General features: G+C 42.0%; 1 protein-coding gene across 2 annotated transcripts in view; it reads left to right on the top strand.

The window, feature by feature from the left end:
• Positions 1-17,032, top strand: part of LOC121532070 (protein inscuteable homolog) — a 130,010-nt gene that overhangs the window by 90,559 nt on the left and 22,419 nt on the right. For both annotated transcript variants that reach the window (XM_041837740.2, XM_041837739.2), the window contains exons 4-10: positions 2,656-2,708; positions 2,829-2,952; positions 3,912-4,025; positions 7,188-7,313; positions 12,589-12,760; positions 13,019-13,197; positions 13,336-13,402. In XM_041837740.2, the coding sequence (XP_041693674.1) occupies positions 2,656-2,708; positions 2,829-2,952; positions 3,912-4,025; positions 7,188-7,313; positions 12,589-12,760; positions 13,019-13,197; positions 13,336-13,402 (835 nt within the window). The remainder of the gene's footprint in view (positions 1-2,655; positions 2,709-2,828; positions 2,953-3,911; positions 4,026-7,187; positions 7,314-12,588; positions 12,761-13,018; positions 13,198-13,335; positions 13,403-17,032) is intronic.

Genomic DNA, 17,032 nt, shown 5'->3' with positions numbered 1-17,032 from the left:
TGCAGATCTCCTCTAGAGCAGTGATGTTTTGGGGCTGTCGCTGGGCAACACGGACTTTCAACTCCCTCCAAAGATTTTCTATGGGGTTGAGATCAGGAGACTGGCTAGGCCACTCCAGGACCTTGAAATGCTTCTTACGAAGCCACTCCTTCGTTGTCCGGGCGGTGTGTTTGGGATCATTGTCTTGCTGAAAGACCCAGCCACGTTTCATCTTCAATGCCCTTGCTGATGAAAGGAGGTTTTCACTCAAAATCTCACGACACATGGCCCCATTCATTCTTTCCTTTACACGGATCAGTCGTCCTGGTCCCTTTGCAGAAAAACAGCCCCAAAGCATGATGTTTCCACCCCCATGATTCACAGTAGGTATGGTGTTCTTTGGATGCAACTCAGCATTCTTTGTCCTCCAAACACGACGAGTTGAGTTTTCACCAAAAAGTTATATTTTGGTTTCATCTGACCATATGACATTCTCCCAATCCTCTTCTGGATCATCCAAATGCACTCTAGCAAACTTCAGATGGGCCTGGACATGTACTGGCTTAAGCAGGGGGACACGTCTGGCACTGCAGGATTTGAGTCCCTGGCGGCGTAGTGTGTTACTGATGGTAGGCTTTGTTACTTTGGTCCCAGCTCTCTGCAGGTCATTCACTAGGTCCCCCCGTGTGGTTCTGGGATTTTTGCTCACCGTTCTTGTGATCATTTTGACCCCACAGGGTGAGATCTTGCGTGGAGCCCCAGATCGAGGGAGATTATCAGTGGTCTTGTATGTCTTCCATTTCCTAATAATTGCTCCCACAGTTGATTTCTTCAAACCAAGCTGCTTACCTATTGCAGATTCAGTCTTCCCAGCTTGGTGCAGGTCTACAATTTTGTTTCTGGTGTCATTTGACAGCTCTTTGGTCTTGACCATAGTGGAGTTTGGAGTGTGACTGTTTGAGGTTGTGGACAGGTGTCTTTTATACTGATAACAAGTTCAAACAGGTGCCATTAATACAGGTAACGAGTGGAGGACAGAGGAGCCTCTTAAAGAAGAAGTTACAGGTCTGTGAGAGCCAGAAATCTTGCTTGTTTGTAGGTGACCAAATACTTATTTTCCACCATAATTTGCAAATAAATTCATTAAAAATCCTACAATGTGATTTTCTGGATTTTTTTCCTCAATTTGTCTGTCATAGTTGACGTGTACCTATGATGAAAATTACAGGCCTCTCTCATCTTTTTAAGTGGGAGAACTTGCACAATTGGTGGCTGACTAAATACTTTTTTCCCCCACTGTAGATACGTTTGTACCTGTTTCCTCCAGCATCTTCACAAGGTCCTTTGCTGTTGTTCTGGGATTGATTTGCACTTTTCGCACCAAAGTACGTTCATCTCTAGGAGACAGAACGCGTCTCCTTCCTGAACGGTATGACTGCTGCGTGCTCCCATGGTGTTTATACTTGCGTACTATTGTTTGTACAGATGAGCGTGGTACCTTCAGGCGTTTGGAAATTGCTCCCAAGTATGAACCAGAGTTGTGGAGGTCTACAATTCTTTTTCTGAGGTCTTGGCTGATTTCTTTTGATTTTCCTATGATGTCAATCAAAGAGGCACTTGAAATACATCCACAGGTACACCTCCAATTGACTCAAATTATGTCAATTAGCCTATCAAAAGCTTCTAAAGCCATGACATTATTTTCTGGAATTTTCCAAGCTGTTTAAAGGCACAGTCAACTTTGTGTATGTAAACTTCTGACCCACTAGAATTGTGATACAGTGAATTATAAGTGAAATTATCTGTCTGTAAACATTTGTTGGAAAAATTACTTGTGTCATCCACAAAGTAGATATCCTAACCGACTTCCCAAAACTATAGTTTGTTAACAAGAAATTTGTGGAGTGGTTGAAAAACAAGTTTTAATGACTCCAACCTAAGTGTATGTAAACTTCCGACTTCAACTGTACGTGCTTCCAGTAATCTTCTGTCTGTGTGACCCTACTATATTTGCAATTGTTTGGCTCTTAGTCAGTAACACTAGAGGGACAAATGAATAAAGACTTCCGGAATACTCTATTGTACATTTGCCGCATATAAATAGTCCCTATTATAGGTCCCATACGCTATTCATGCCCAGAGCGTAATTCAGACCAAAATAATATTAAAATAAGTCTCTGAGAGCCACCTGTCTGGTTCCATCTTGGATGGGCTGCTGAAGACATGAATTAGCCGCCTCTGATGGCCCTTTCCCTTCAGTAGTTCATGCAGGTTTCCCGTCAAGTGGAATCACACTTGCACCGTATGATACGGAGTACACTCACTTCATCCATTTTAAACTGATGCTGTGAAGGTTCAGCTTCTGTTACAGATAGCTGATCATCCGCTGGGACTGGAGAATTACATTCTGCTTTGTGTGTGTGTTTTTGTGTGTGTATGTACTGTCAGTGTGTGTGTGTTATACTGTCTGTGTGTGTGTGTGTGTTCTACTGTCTGTGTATACTGTCTGTGTGTGTGGGTGTTCTACTGTCTGTGTATACTGTCTGTGTGTGTGTGTGTTCTACTGTCTGTGTATACTCTGTGTGTGTGTGTGTGGGGGGGGGTGTTCTACTGTCTGTGTCTAATGTGTGTTTGTCTTATTGTAACTTGAAATGTGTCTCTCCTTTTTGAGTGCAGTATGAGAAGTCTTTGCTTGAGAAGTGCATGGAGCTGACCACCATAACAGAGAGGTAAAACATGCATACAAAACTCTTAATGACCTCTGAATATTGTCATACACATTTGAATACAGGAGCTAAATGAGTGTTTATGTTCAAGGTTTATCCAAACCATTGCCCTCTCTTCTACAGATGCCTTCATACTGAGGACAAATTCTTCCTGAAGTCCATGAGGGAGGCCATTCACGAGATCCTCACTGATGTCAGCGATTCGTTCAGCCACATGATTGACATGGCCCTGGCCAATGAGATCCAGGTATGAGGCTTTGACTACACCCATAATTCTCTTTTGTCCTACAGGCTGATAGCCATACTTAGGCCGTTGGCACACTGGGATTTCGATTCCGAGAATTTCGAATGGAGCCAATGCTTTTTCAATAGAAGTCATCCGTTGCCCGATGAATGACAATGGATGATGATTGTCTGACAAAAAACGCATAAACTGTAAACTTTTGATGGGCAAAATCGTCAGAGAATAGTTTACTTGAGTTGTACCGTTGACGGACAGAAACGGACAATGATGTGTTCATGCGTCTGCCTTACTCATTCTTGATGTGGTTGATAGCCACACACACACACACACGCGCACACACACACACACACACACACACACACACACACACACACACACACACACACACACACACACACACACACACACACACACACACACACACACACACACACACACACACACACACACTCCACAATCAGACCCATTCCTGGCCAGCCCATGAGTCTCCCTGATGTATTGTTATAGAGACTAAAAACAAATCAGAACAGTTTAGGAAGGGTGAATACAAAAGGTAAACATTTACCAAGTCTAATATAGCCACCACTATAATAGGGGATTACATCATTCCTGCATTGCTGGTTTAGACTAATGAAAACAAATAGAGATTTCATTAGAGACTTTCGCTTCTGTTTGAATGATAACTGGTAATAAAGAATTGCATACTGAGTTCAATAGAGAATTAAACCTGTATTCAGATAATTAAATTACGCTGAGTTCGTTGTATATAATATAGCATATAAACTTAACCACAGTCATATCCACAATAGTCATTAATTAGTGCTAATATTGATCTTCTAATCTTTATCGTAAAACCTCAAAACTTCCTCCTTTCATTGAAATTTCACTTGCTGCTTCCCTTGCTGAAAAGAGATGTCAATCTCAATGACTTTCGTGTGTGTGTGTGTCCCGGTCCTCTCCAGATCCTGATCAGGCAGATTGAGTCATCAGACAGTGTGTACACCATCGGCAGTGCCATCAGCAACCTACTCTCCCTCACCCAGGATGGCCCGCAGCTCTGCAGCATCATCGCCAAGGTGATACACACCCCTCAGACAGGCCCACTCCTCTGTCTGCATACACATAGGAGGACCGTTAGGTGAAGGGATGATAGTCTGGGTCGTGTTCATTCGGACACACAACAGATTTTTTTCCCAAACATTATGCAACAGAAAATGAGCATTTCTTATTGGACAAGTGCAGGTACAGTAGTCCCTCCCTGTTTCAGTCTGTTTTCTTCTGTTTGGTGCCAAATGAATGGCCCTGCTACATTCCCATGTTAACACAGTCCCACCTCTCTCTGCCATCAACTTCCCCATCCTTCCACATGAACCCTCGGCCCAATCCCAAACAGATCCCTGGGCCCCTGTATGTCCATGTTCACTCTTCCTTGCAGATCGGAAAGGGGCTAGGGGCTAGGGATCGATTTGGGATTGGGCACCCACCCACCATAATAAGCTGTATAGCTAAAGAGTAATTTGCTCCAAGAGATAAGAAGGGACAGGCCAGACACTATGTCCATGTGGCCATTAGCCAACCAGACGCTTCCAGGATGCTCTTGATAAGACTTTTCCGGGTGGGAGACTGAGCCCCCCACCCCCCACACACACTCATATACACACACACACCTCCCTTGTTGCCAGATGAGATCAATAGTGTCAGTTCCCATTAGGACTGGGCATTGATCACACAGCCTGCCTGCCTCTGTTTTACCTATCACTCCGCTCTACCTTCCCCCATACAGAATCTCTCTCTCCCTACCTCCCTCCCTCTCTCTCCATTCGGAGAACCCTCAGAGGGCTGGTTAAGAAATCATGGCTGCCAATGGGGCTAATGAATACGGAGCACAAAACATCTGTTGGCATCTGCATGTATTACTCTCCTTTCTTTCTAAAGCCTTTGTCTCTCGGGTACATAGCCAAGCTCTTCTGTCATCTAGGTGCTTTGGTAGCGCTGACATCCCCCCTTCTTTTTTGCTGTTGAATATCTGCCACTTGCCATCTACCCCCCCCACAACTTTCCTGGAACTGTTGATAGATGTGCTTTTAGTCTACGATGTGCTGCATAATGGACTGCGATAAAGTCTGGCAGTGGTGGGATGATAAGCTTGATGCAGCAGGTCCGATGACTGTACTGGAACTCAATCAGTTGTCTAGTGAGCTAACTTGACTCCATGAGATTAGGGTGTGTGTGTAGCCCAGCCTGTGTGTTGGAGAGTCTGTTTTTAGGCCAGAGTATGTTACTGTATAATTAATTGTCGGTTGGTGTTTCCATCACTGGTATTTAAATCCTCCCACCAACCATTATGCATTCTAGGTTTGCTCATTTTGTACAGTACATACAGGCGGTGCTCACTCATGTCAATGCACACTTTGCTTCCTTGCCAGACTCATGCATGAGTATGGTCCTTAGCCTGAATACGAATCGAGCCATGAAAGAAATACATTTGATTTAGTATGAGGAGAATAGACAGAGCTGCGTTTTGGTGCATATACTTTAGAGGGCTACCGGAAGAAGAAGTAAGACCACGTCATGATTTAATGCGAGTTCATTGTCTTGCTGTTTACCTTCTGTGATGATGCACAGTATATGGATCTAAATGTCGGCCATGTCTGCAGATTCCACAAATCTATGTCTTGGCTCTCCTGCAGCCGTTTGAAACAAAGAGAAAGCTGGGGTGTGAATGCATGATGTAGTTATAATTCTAGCAAGCAATCGTCATGCGAGTCCTGTTTAAACCATGTGGGAGTTCACACGGAGTTCAGAAACATTTAACATGCGAAGTTTTAAGATCCATTACTGAGATTACACCATGTAAGGACAGAGGCTGTGTTCTCTCTCTCGCTTTCTAACCCTCTTTGTCTCTCTATCTCTCTTTCTGTCTCTATTCGCTAAAATGAATAATTAGGCTTCCCAGAGACAAACCATATGTTAAGATGTCAAAGACAGTTCCATGGATAAATCAAACCTTGTGTTGGCGAGGCACCATTTACTTGATTGATTTAGATGGAGCTCAGACTTTTTGAACTCAATCAAAGGCGACAGCCATGCAGGCTTTACATCATAAATGTAGGTCAGCTCTTTCATGAGTTAGTCTCGTGCTATACTTCTTACACGTCCATCTACAGTAATGCCTTTCTGAATCCACTCTCTCACAGACACACGTCAAAACGCCATTGAGTTGTGTGATATGATATGAACAAATATTGAAATATATACATATAAAGCAATGGGTAAACCTCTTTCCTCTGCTCAAAAAATTGATTATTCATCTCATGGGACTTCCTGGTCAAATAAAGGTTCAATTAAATTGAATTTTTTTATTAAACCTTTGAGGGCTAACATCAACACCTGCATCACAGAAAAATGATAAAACGATTACAGGACTCCTCCATTAGATTGAAAATAATAACTTGTTTTGGAGTTTCGCTCTTTAGAATGGGTGGAAGATTGAATGAAGAATGCTGCTCGGGGATTGGCTAAAAGGGATGGTGCTTTGGTTTTGGAATGTATTGCGTGGGCAGAGAAGGTATGAGCGTTTAGAGTGTAGGGGCAGGACGATTAGCCACTCCAGGCTTGGCTGTGTGGCCCTATCTGTGCATGAGACATACCACCACCTCCTATAATGTGCCTTATTTGGATAATGGTGGTAGTTACAGGACCTTGTCTTGCAGGTAATTCTATCTATCTCCATGGTGAATAGAATTCTGTCAGCAAGTGTTTTTGTGAGAGGAAATGACAGAATGTAGAAATGACGGACTGCTTACGTTTGTTTACCCTAATCTGCAATGCAAAAGAGATAAACAACCATTATAGGTAGCATATCAAACCCTTGTGCTCAGACCCTTGAACATATCAAACCCTTGTGCTCAAAACTTCACAAGATAATAATTATTAACGAGTCATTGGATAGCTTGTCAGGTTGGCAAGCTCACTGAGCACTGTTGGTTTGACTAATTCGGCCTTTTTGGGTAATCCATTGTTGGCTCGTCCATTGGACACTTTTGTCTATCTTGTTTTATACTGTTGGCTAGCCTATTGGAAGGTTTGAGCTAGCACAATGTGTTCTGTTTCTTAGTTTGTCTGTTTGGCTTGAGGGACTATCAATTTGACATAAGCTCAGGCTAGGTTGTTTAGCACTGAGCATTGTTTGCGATGCTAATGATGCTAATGGTATTGTTGTTTTTGTCTGTCCACAGGAGGGCGCTGTGGTGGCCCTGTTTAAGATCTGCCGGCAGGACTGCTTCAGCGACCTCTACGCACATGCCCTGAGGACAGTGGCCTCCATATGTTGCGTGGAGGAGGGCATCAACCAGCTGGAGAAGGTACTGTAGTGCAGTGTTTATACATGTAGACACTAGCATGCACACACACACTCAGAGGTTGGTACTCACCGATGTGGGTAGTGGAATATGTCCTGCATGCACTCCAGAAAGCTGCCCAGGTGCTGGGTGGAGGTGTGGTTGGCCATCACTACTGATGTCTGATACACAAACAAAATTATTTGCACAGAAACATATGGATGCAGATACAAACTGACACACACATACATCCATACACTAAAACGTGTGTACTAATAAGCAGCAGAGGATAGGCAGACAGGCAGACCAGACAGACAGACCAGACAGGCAGACCAGACAGGCAGAGAGACAGACTTCTTTCCATTGGTCTGCTGGAGTGAGAGCTTCGGTGGGAGATGTTTAGTCTCCCTGTGGGCAGGTATAATGCTCCACTAATACACACTGGGGCTGTAGGCCTCACACACGCATGGGATATTTTCACAGGGGCGCAAGTTTATTTTCACAGGTGAAAACATGCTAACAATAAGAGTAGCGGCGGCTTGGCCACGTGAGAGATGCTCGCTGATCAGGAGCTCACAGATACCGTACAAAGGAGCCTTTGTTTCACTGCTGGTCATGGTCTCCTTGCAAGTTGCTTTATGTAATGTTGCATTTCAATTTGCTCTGCAAGCAAGAATTTTAGGTTGTTAAGAGATCACTGGACCTAGACACAGATGACGGATACATGTGTGTGTTTGAGTGCGTAGCGTTTTTGGACCTATATAAACAGTATTTTCAGTGTTCTTTTTTCTTCTTTTGAGAATAAACAAAAAACCCAAAGTATCTCCACCCAATGGCATCCATGAAAGACAAATACAACCCCATTCACTGATTAATGATGCCACACCGGCGTCTGTGTTTGCTCAAAGAGCAGCTTGGAGAATGGAGGCAGTCAGGTGTAGAAACGCCAGACAGAACAGGAACGACAGGCCCCAGATTAGATCCAATGCCTCCGGGGGGAACTGTTGCGGAAGTTGACGCTACGAACCGAACACGAGCCATCGCTCAGCTGCGACAACCACACCTGTCGCAGTTGACGGGTGATGGAGGAAAGGGACTGATTCACACCTTTTATCTCATTGGTTGGAAACTGTTTGTTTATATCTGTTGGGGCATGTGGTTAAAACAGTAAGGGCTCTATTCAATAGGTATCGTGGAAGTTCAGCGTTACAGCTTGATTGAAATGTAAAGGCAATGTTTCCGCTTTAGCGGAGACTGCATTCACGGTAAACGCTGCATATGTCTGCTCAATTGGAAATTACCTTACCATTTCTGTTGCACAATCTGTAACGCTTCAGCGATACATATTGAATAGAGCCCTAAGATCTCACAAAATATCATGATGAAGTTTAACCTCCATGGTCGTCGAGCTTGGTTGAGTGTCTACTGCACTCGAAGACAAAATTCACACTGACAAAAAGTACATGGTATTTGGGCAGCTTAACTTCAGTATAAAGTTATTATATATGCCCCTTTCAAAAAGTAGGTAGTATACATTTGTTATTAGGCTACAAAACTATCATGAGTCAAGCCATGTGAGTGTCTTCTTCCATACGATGAGGAACAATTTTAGGAAGAGACCCGGAGTAGACCGGGGGCAAAATATGAATGAGAAGTTCACCTCAGAATATAGAAAGACGGGAGTGAGAGGTGGATTGTTCTGCGTCAATGGGCCGTGTTGGCACACTGGTGACGTATTAGGAGCCAGAACTATGAGTTGTTCTATCATGAAGCTCATAGTGATGGTCTTCAGGAAATGACTCTGACGGGTGAATCTATGATGGGTAGTTTGTATGAGCTCACTCAAACAATTCTACTCAAGCTGACATAAAAGCAAAAAGTGCCAATTAGTGCAATGTTTTTCTGTTTGCGTGCTCTGTATTGTAATTTGCTCGCTACTCTTACAGACTAGACCCTCAAATCCTTCAAAAGGCAAAGTTATACAGGTTATTTGTTTTAAGGTAAAGTCTTGTGCTAATATTAATAAAAAGTACATTTTTATTCCACAGTATATTTGGGCACTAATATATGCTAGGTCACTGGCACCACTGCTCAAAGATGCAAGGTCTAAAAAGTGTAGTATAGTATTGGGAAGTGTAGCAGAGTTTTGTCTGTGCAACATTGCCACCATGTGGATAAAGATTTTATTTCCAAACCTGGATGAAAAAGTTCACTGTATAGACACATCATTCTACTCAACTTCCTTGGGTTTGCTCTCTCTCCCCCTCTCCCCCCTCTCTCTCTCTCTCTCTCTCTCTCTCTCTCTCTCTCTCTCTCACTCACTCACTCACTCACTCACTCACTCACTCACTCACACTCACTCACTCACTCACTCACACACACACTCACTCACTCACTCACACACACACACACACACACACGACCCTCGGCTGTCTTAAACGATGTCCAATCAGAATTAAGATAAAAGTAGGGGGTGAACATCCAGACATTTTGGGGGGGGAATTTACGGCACCTGGTATTCCTAGGTGGTCTACCTTCCCAGCAGTGGTGGAAAAAGTACCCAATTTACATACTTTAGTAAAAGTAAAGATACCTTAATAGAAAATGACTCAAGTGAAAGTCACCCAGTAAAATACTACTTGAGTAAAAGTCTACAAGTATTTGGTTATAAAATACTTAATTATCAAAAGTAAATGCAATTGATCAAATATACTTAAGTATCAAAAGTAAAAGTATAAATCCTTTCAAATTCAAATGTTCCTGTGCTGCTAAGCATAAAAAATGTAAGGAGTACTTTTGGGTGTCAGGAATGTAGTGAAGTTAAAAGTAAAAGTTGTCAAAAATATAAATAGTAAAGTAGAAGTACAGATACCAAAAAAGGAAAGCCCCACTGGCCAAACCTTCCCCTACCCCGGACGGCGCTGGGCCAATTGTGAGCCGTCCTATAGGGCTCCCGGTCACGGCCGGTTGTGACACAGCCTGGGATCGAACCCCAGGACCCCTTACGTTTCCCCGAAACCTGATGTGCACGTGTTGGGGAAACACCAAGCGAGATCTGAGAGCCCATAAAAGCACCTCCAGTCCCTGAGGGAGATGGCCGTAAAATTGGAGTGGTGTTGTTTAATTGTGATGGCTTTATAGGCATCGCAATTTATTGACCCCGACACTTAACTATCTATCTGGACCGCCTAAAAATAAAACTACTATAGAGGGATTCTTCGATTAATCAAAGGCGTCTGTCAAGTCAATGAGATGCTCGGGGCTTGTTACATCATATGTGGCTCTGAATATGGCCAGAGATGGGCAGTATTTCTGTTACAAGTATTTGAAATATGTATTTAAATTACTTTTGAGTATTTTGTCATTTGTATTTCACCAGCCTGAACTACAATCCAATGCATTTTGTAACAAGATACTTTTGAAACTTTTCGAGCCCTGTAATTTGTATGTTCAAAATACTAAATACTTTTCTATACCATTTTTTTTGTAGCAGTTCCCCTTTTCACCCTACATTGGTATCAGATGTCTGATGGCACTATGGTGTGATAAGAGTGTCAGCTAAATGACCAAAATGTAAACATGAACACTTTCAAAGCATGCTGGATATTATTCTAATGAGCTCTGCTATCGAAACAAGGCCAAAAACAATACCCAGTGTGCTCTGCAAATGTTAATTTTTACATTTGCAACATTTAGCAGATGCCATTATCCAGAGTGACTTACAGTCAGTGGCATTCAATTAAGGTCGATAAAAAACACATCACAGTAATAGCAAGTAAAACATTTTTTTTACCGTTACTGAGAATGCTGTTGTAGTTAAGGTGTTTACTTGCAAATGTATTTTGTGTTTTGAAAAGTATTCAGACCCCTTGACTTTTTCCACATTTTGTTACATTACAGCCTTACTCTAAAATATATTAAATTGTTTTGTTTGTCTCATAAATCTACACACAATACCCCATAATGACGAAGAAAAAACTGGTTTTTAGACATTTTTGCAAATGTATTAAAAATAAAAAACTGAAATTTGCTTCCGTCTGGCCACTCTACCATAAAGGCCGGATTGGTGGAGTGCTGCAAAGATGGTTGTCCTTCTGGAAGGTTCCCGATTGCTCAGTTTGGCCGGTCGGCCAGCTCTAGGAAGAGTCTTGGTGGTTCCAAACTTCTTCCATTTAAGAATGATGGAGGCCACTGTGTTCTTGGGGACCTTCAATGCTGCAGACATTTTTTGGTACCCTTCCCCAGATCTGTGCCTCGACACAATCCTGTCTCGGAGCTTTACGGACAATTCCTTCGACCTCATGGCTTGGTTTTTGCTCTGACATGCACTGTCAACTGTGGGACCTTATATAGACAGGTGTGTGCCTTTCCAAATCATGTCCAAACAATTGAATTTACCACAGGTGGACTCCAATCAAGTTGTAGAAACATTTCAAGGATGATCAATGGAAACAGGAATGATAGAAGAGTTGACCACAGCACATACAATATGTGGGTATAGGGCTAGGCTAATGTGTGTGTGTGGAATGTGTTATGTACTGAATTCCCTCAGATAAAGTTTGATGCAGTGGTGTAAAGTACTTAAGAAAAAATACTTTAAAGTACTACTTAAGTAGTTTTTTGGGGTGTATGTACTTTACTTTACTATTGATATTTTTGACTACTTTTACTTTTACTTCACTACATTCCAAAAGAAAATAATATACTTTTTACTCCATACATTTTCCCTGACTCCCAAAAATACTCGTTACATTTTGAATGCCTAGCAGGACAGGAAAATGGTGCAATTCACGCACTTATCAAGAGAACATCACTGGTCATCCCTACTGCCATCTGGCGCACTCACTAAACACACATGCTTCGTTTGTTAATTATGTCTGAGTGTTGGAGTGTGCCCCTGGCTATCCGTAAATAAAATTAAAAATTAAAAATTGGTGCCGCCTGGTTTGCTTAATATAAGGAATTTTAAATTATTAATACTTTTACTTTTGATACTTAACTATATTTTAGCAATTACATTTACTTTGATACTTAAGTACATTTAAAACCAAATACTTTTAGACTTTTACTTAAGAAGTATTTTACTGGGTGACTTTCACTTTTACTTGAGTCACTTTCTATTACAGTATCTTGACTTTTACTCAAGTATGACAATTGGGTACTTTTTCCACCACTGGTTTGATGCCATTGAACCAGCTGCTACGTGGTCATGTTATCCTTATGTCTAGCATGAGATGATTTGGCATAACAGAATGTGCTTGTCATTGCGTGTAATGCGTATGTGTCACTCCTTCTATAGGTGGATGGGATCCTGTGCCTGGCTGACATCCTGACCGATGAAAACAGTACTGAGGCGGCGAGGGCAGAGGCAGCGGCGGTGGTGGCCCAGATCACCTCGCCCCACCACACCTCCACCCAGCACCTGGGCAGCTTCTTAGAGAGCATGCAGGACATCGTCACCGCCCTCATCAGTGAGTGCATGGCTGCTGTACTTCAGGGCTTTGATATGGCCACAGGTCCTTGGGGCTAGATCATTATTCATTCTGAAACACTTTAAAGGCCCACTCTTTAATACGAAAAAAAAAGAGAACGGCAGCTACTTCACTTAGTTTTGGGATGGGGCTTCAGAAATGTAACCACTCTTAAATTCATAGACAGAGCTATGAATGTAAGGTCAAAATGAGGTCAAGATATTTCTGGAGATAAACGTGTGCATGTGTTTCTTCCAGAGTTGTGCGAGAGTGCCTCCTGTGGTGAGGTTTTCCTCCTGGCGTCTGCTGCCCTTGCCAACATCACTTTCTTCGACAGCATGGCCTGTGAGATCCTCCTCCAGCTCAACGCCATCCACATCCTCCTCCAGGCCTGCAAAGACCGCAAGAGAGTGGATACTCCCTACTCTAAAGACCAGGTAGAGGACACACTGATCTATAGGCCCTTGCTCAACCAATGCCCAGCACTGTTGTATTTCAGCAGGTGGTGAGCTACAATGTGTTGAGCGTTGTCAAATCGCTGGTATAACGTGCCCTGTTGACTGTGGTCCATTTAGGTGGTGACCATCCTGGCAAACCTCTCTGTTTTGGAGCAGTCTGCATCTGAAGTCCTGCAAGAGAAGGGTACGCAAAAAAAACAACGTTTTACCCAGTATTTGATATGTCAAGTTTCAAGTTTTATTAGTCGTATGTACAGGATACACATGGAATATACCGTCCAATGAAATGCTTACTTGCAGGTTCCTTCTCGGCAATGCTACAACAATAAGAAATGATAAAATATATGAATACAAAACATAAAGTAAATGGCTCAGTAGAATAGAATAAACATTTGAACATAAGTATAATACAGGAAGGCACTGAATGAGGTTGACTTCACGATTAACATCTCCACACGTGTGTTCACTGGTCATGATGGAGAAAGTGACTAATATCAAAGGAGGCTATCAAAATTATTGCAGATACATGACAGAATCACACAGGACAGCTAAAGGGAAAAACCCATCCATTGTATTACAGTTATAATCCTCAAGATGGCAACGTAAACCCACATTTTTGTCATGTTGCCTGTTTCTTCAACCCTATTAGTTTATCGCCTGACTCAGTGTTGTTTGTTTTGTATTGAGCCCCTGCCTCTAAGTTTGTTTAGTCTATTTTCTCATATTCTGTGTGTTTTGTGTCTATGTTCTCTTACTGTCTGTGTATTGTGTCTACCGCCGTTTGTTGTCTACGGCAGGGCCGGCCCACCCATTAGGCAGGATTAGGCTGCCGCCTTTAGCGGCAGATTGACGAGGGCGGTATTTTCCAAGTTAAATTGACCAAGACGCACCTCCAACAACACATAAAACCTCACATAATTCTGGCCAAAAAACAATGACATTTTCTCTCAACCAGTGGCATATGGGTTTTTGGTGAGCGCTGATGCTGCCCTGTGATAAGCAGTGCACACTTTGTCAAAGCCATCACGCCTCTCCAGGGTGCTGTTGGAGCGATACATCGCAGATATAGCCGTAATAAGAGCATGTGAACTTTTCTGTAGCCTACAGGCTGGAGATGATAAAATGTATGACAATGTAATGAGACAGGCACTTTTTACATCATGCACGTTTCTCCGATCAAATAGTCTAACCTAAATAGCGCCCAAACAGGTCAAAGTAAAATGGACAATATGGAATGGACAATAATGCTACTCACAACTGCTGTGCAAGAGTTTCACCCCATGGGCTAAATTGTCATGATCAGTGGTTTCAAGTTTGTATCCATACATTTTTTACAAGCTGATCATAGCAAAAAAGGAAATACTTCTGCATTTCCCGCTGTGTAAACACATTGCAAATAGGCTCAGGATAACAGCTTGGGTTGCTGATATACAGAGTTGAAATAGCCAAATTGATTAGTCACAGAAATCAGGACTAATAACGCCAATGTACCCCCCTGTATATATAGCCTCCCTACTGTCACTTTATTTTACTGTATATATAGCCTCCCTACTGTCACTTTATTTTACTTCTGCTCTTTTTTTCTCAACACTTTTTTGTTGTTGTTTTATTCTTACTTTTTTGTTTAAAATAAATGCACTGTTGGTTAAGGGCTGTAAGTAAGCATTTCACTGTAATGTCTGCACCTGTTGTATTCGGCGCACGTGACCAATAAAATTTGATTTGATTTGATTTGATTTGATTTTACAAATGGTAGGCCTACCACATGGATGGGCATTCATTAAATTACATTGTGGGCTGATACTGTAGGCTACACCCCAGTAAGCACGGACTGACGCCGACGTCTTTTTTTTGGTGGTCTCCGGAACGGCCTTGAACCAATCATAGATGTCTATGTTTGGTTCAGATTGAATCGGGTCTGGACCAGCCTTGATTTGGCCCAAACATAGACGTCTATGAATGACATATTTTCAAATTTTATTCAGATCTAAAAATGTACCTGATTTCAACATCAGGAAAATACGTATTTTCATTGTCCGGAAAATACAGTACCAGTCAAAAGTTTGGACACACCAACTCATTCAATGGTTTTTCTTTATTTTTTACAATTTTCTACATTTTAGAATAATAGTGAAGACATCAGAACTACGAAATAACACATAGTAACCAAAAAAGTGTTAAACAAATCAAAATGTATTTTATATTTGAGATTCTTCAAATAGCCACCCTTTCCCTTGACGACAGCTTTGCACACTCTTGGCATTCTCTCAACGAGCTTCACCTGGAATGCTTTTCCAATCTTGAAGGAGTTCCCACATACTGTATGCTGAGCGCTTGTTGGCTGTTTTTCCTTCACTCTGCCGTCCGACTCATCCCAAACTATCTCAATTGGGTTGAGGTCGGGGGATTGTGGAGGCCAGGTCATCTGATGCAGCACTCCTTCTTGGTAAAATAGCCCTTACACAGCCTGGAGGTGTTGGGTCACTGTCCTGTTGAAAAACAAATTATAGTCCCACTAAGCCCAAACCAGATGGGATGGCGTATCGCTGCAAAATGCTGTGGTAGCCATGCTGGTTAAGTGTGCCTTGAATTCTAAATAAATCACAGACAGTGTCACCAGCAAAGCACCCCCACACCATCACACCTCCTCCTCCATGCTTTACGGTGGGAACTCCACATGCAATATCATCTGTTCACCCACACCGCGTCTCACAAAGACATTGCGGTTTGAACCAAAAATCTCAAATTTGGACTCCAGACCAAAGGACACATTTCCACCGGTCTAATGTCCATTGCTTGTGTTTCTTGGCCCAAGCAGGTCTCTTCTTCGTATTGGTGTCCTCTAGTAGTGGTTTCTTTGCAGAAATTCGACCATGAAGGCCTGATTCACACAGTCTCCTCTGAACAGTTGATATGGAGATGTGTCTGTTACTTGAACTCTGTGAAGCATTTATTTGGGCTGCAATTTCTGAGGCTGGTGACTCTACTGAACTTATCCTCTGCAGCAGAGGTAACTCTGGGACTTCCATTCCTGTGGCGGTCCTCATGAGAGCCAGTTTCATCTTTTTTTTTGTGACTGCACTTGAAAAAGTTCTTCAAAGTTCTTGAAATGTTCCGTATTGACTGACCTTCATGTCTTAAAGTAATATTGGACTGTCATTTCTCTTTGCTTATTTGAGCTGTTCTTGCCATAATATGGTCTTGGTCTTTTACCAAATAGGGCTATCTTCTGTATACCACCCTACCTTGTCTCAACACAACTGGCTCAAACGCATTAAGAAGGAAAGAAATTCCACAAATTAACTTTTAAGAAGGCACACCTGTTCATTTAAATGCATTCCAAGTGACTACCTCATAACGCTGGTTGAGAGAATGCCAAGAGTGTGCAATGCTGTCATCAAGGCAAAGGGTGGCTATTTGAAGAATCTCAAATATAAAATATATTTTTATTTGTTTAACACTTTTTTGGTTACTACATGATTCCATATGTGTTATTTTGTAGTTCTGATGTCTTCACTATTATTCTACAATGTAAATAAATTGTAAAAATAAAGAAAAACCCTTAAATGAGTTGGTGTGTCCAAACCTTTGAATGGTAGTGTACATATTTTCAATTTTAATTCATAACCGAAAATGAACCTGATTTCAATGTCCGGAAAATACGTGTTTTAAACATCTGGAAAATACATATTTTCACCTTTCATTTAGAACCTAAAATGAACCTAACTTCAACGACTGGAAAATATACTGAATAAAAATATAAACGCAACATGTAAAGTATTGGTCCCATGTGTCATGAGCTGAAATAAAATGT

Source organism: Coregonus clupeaformis, chromosome 19 (genome assembly GCF_020615455.1).
Source record: "Coregonus clupeaformis isolate EN_2021a chromosome 19, ASM2061545v1, whole genome shotgun sequence".
NCBI lineage: Eukaryota > Metazoa > Chordata > Actinopteri > Salmoniformes > Salmonidae > Coregonus > Coregonus clupeaformis.
Note: the sequence above shows the minus strand (reverse complement) of the source record. Positions and strands in the feature narration are given on the sequence as shown.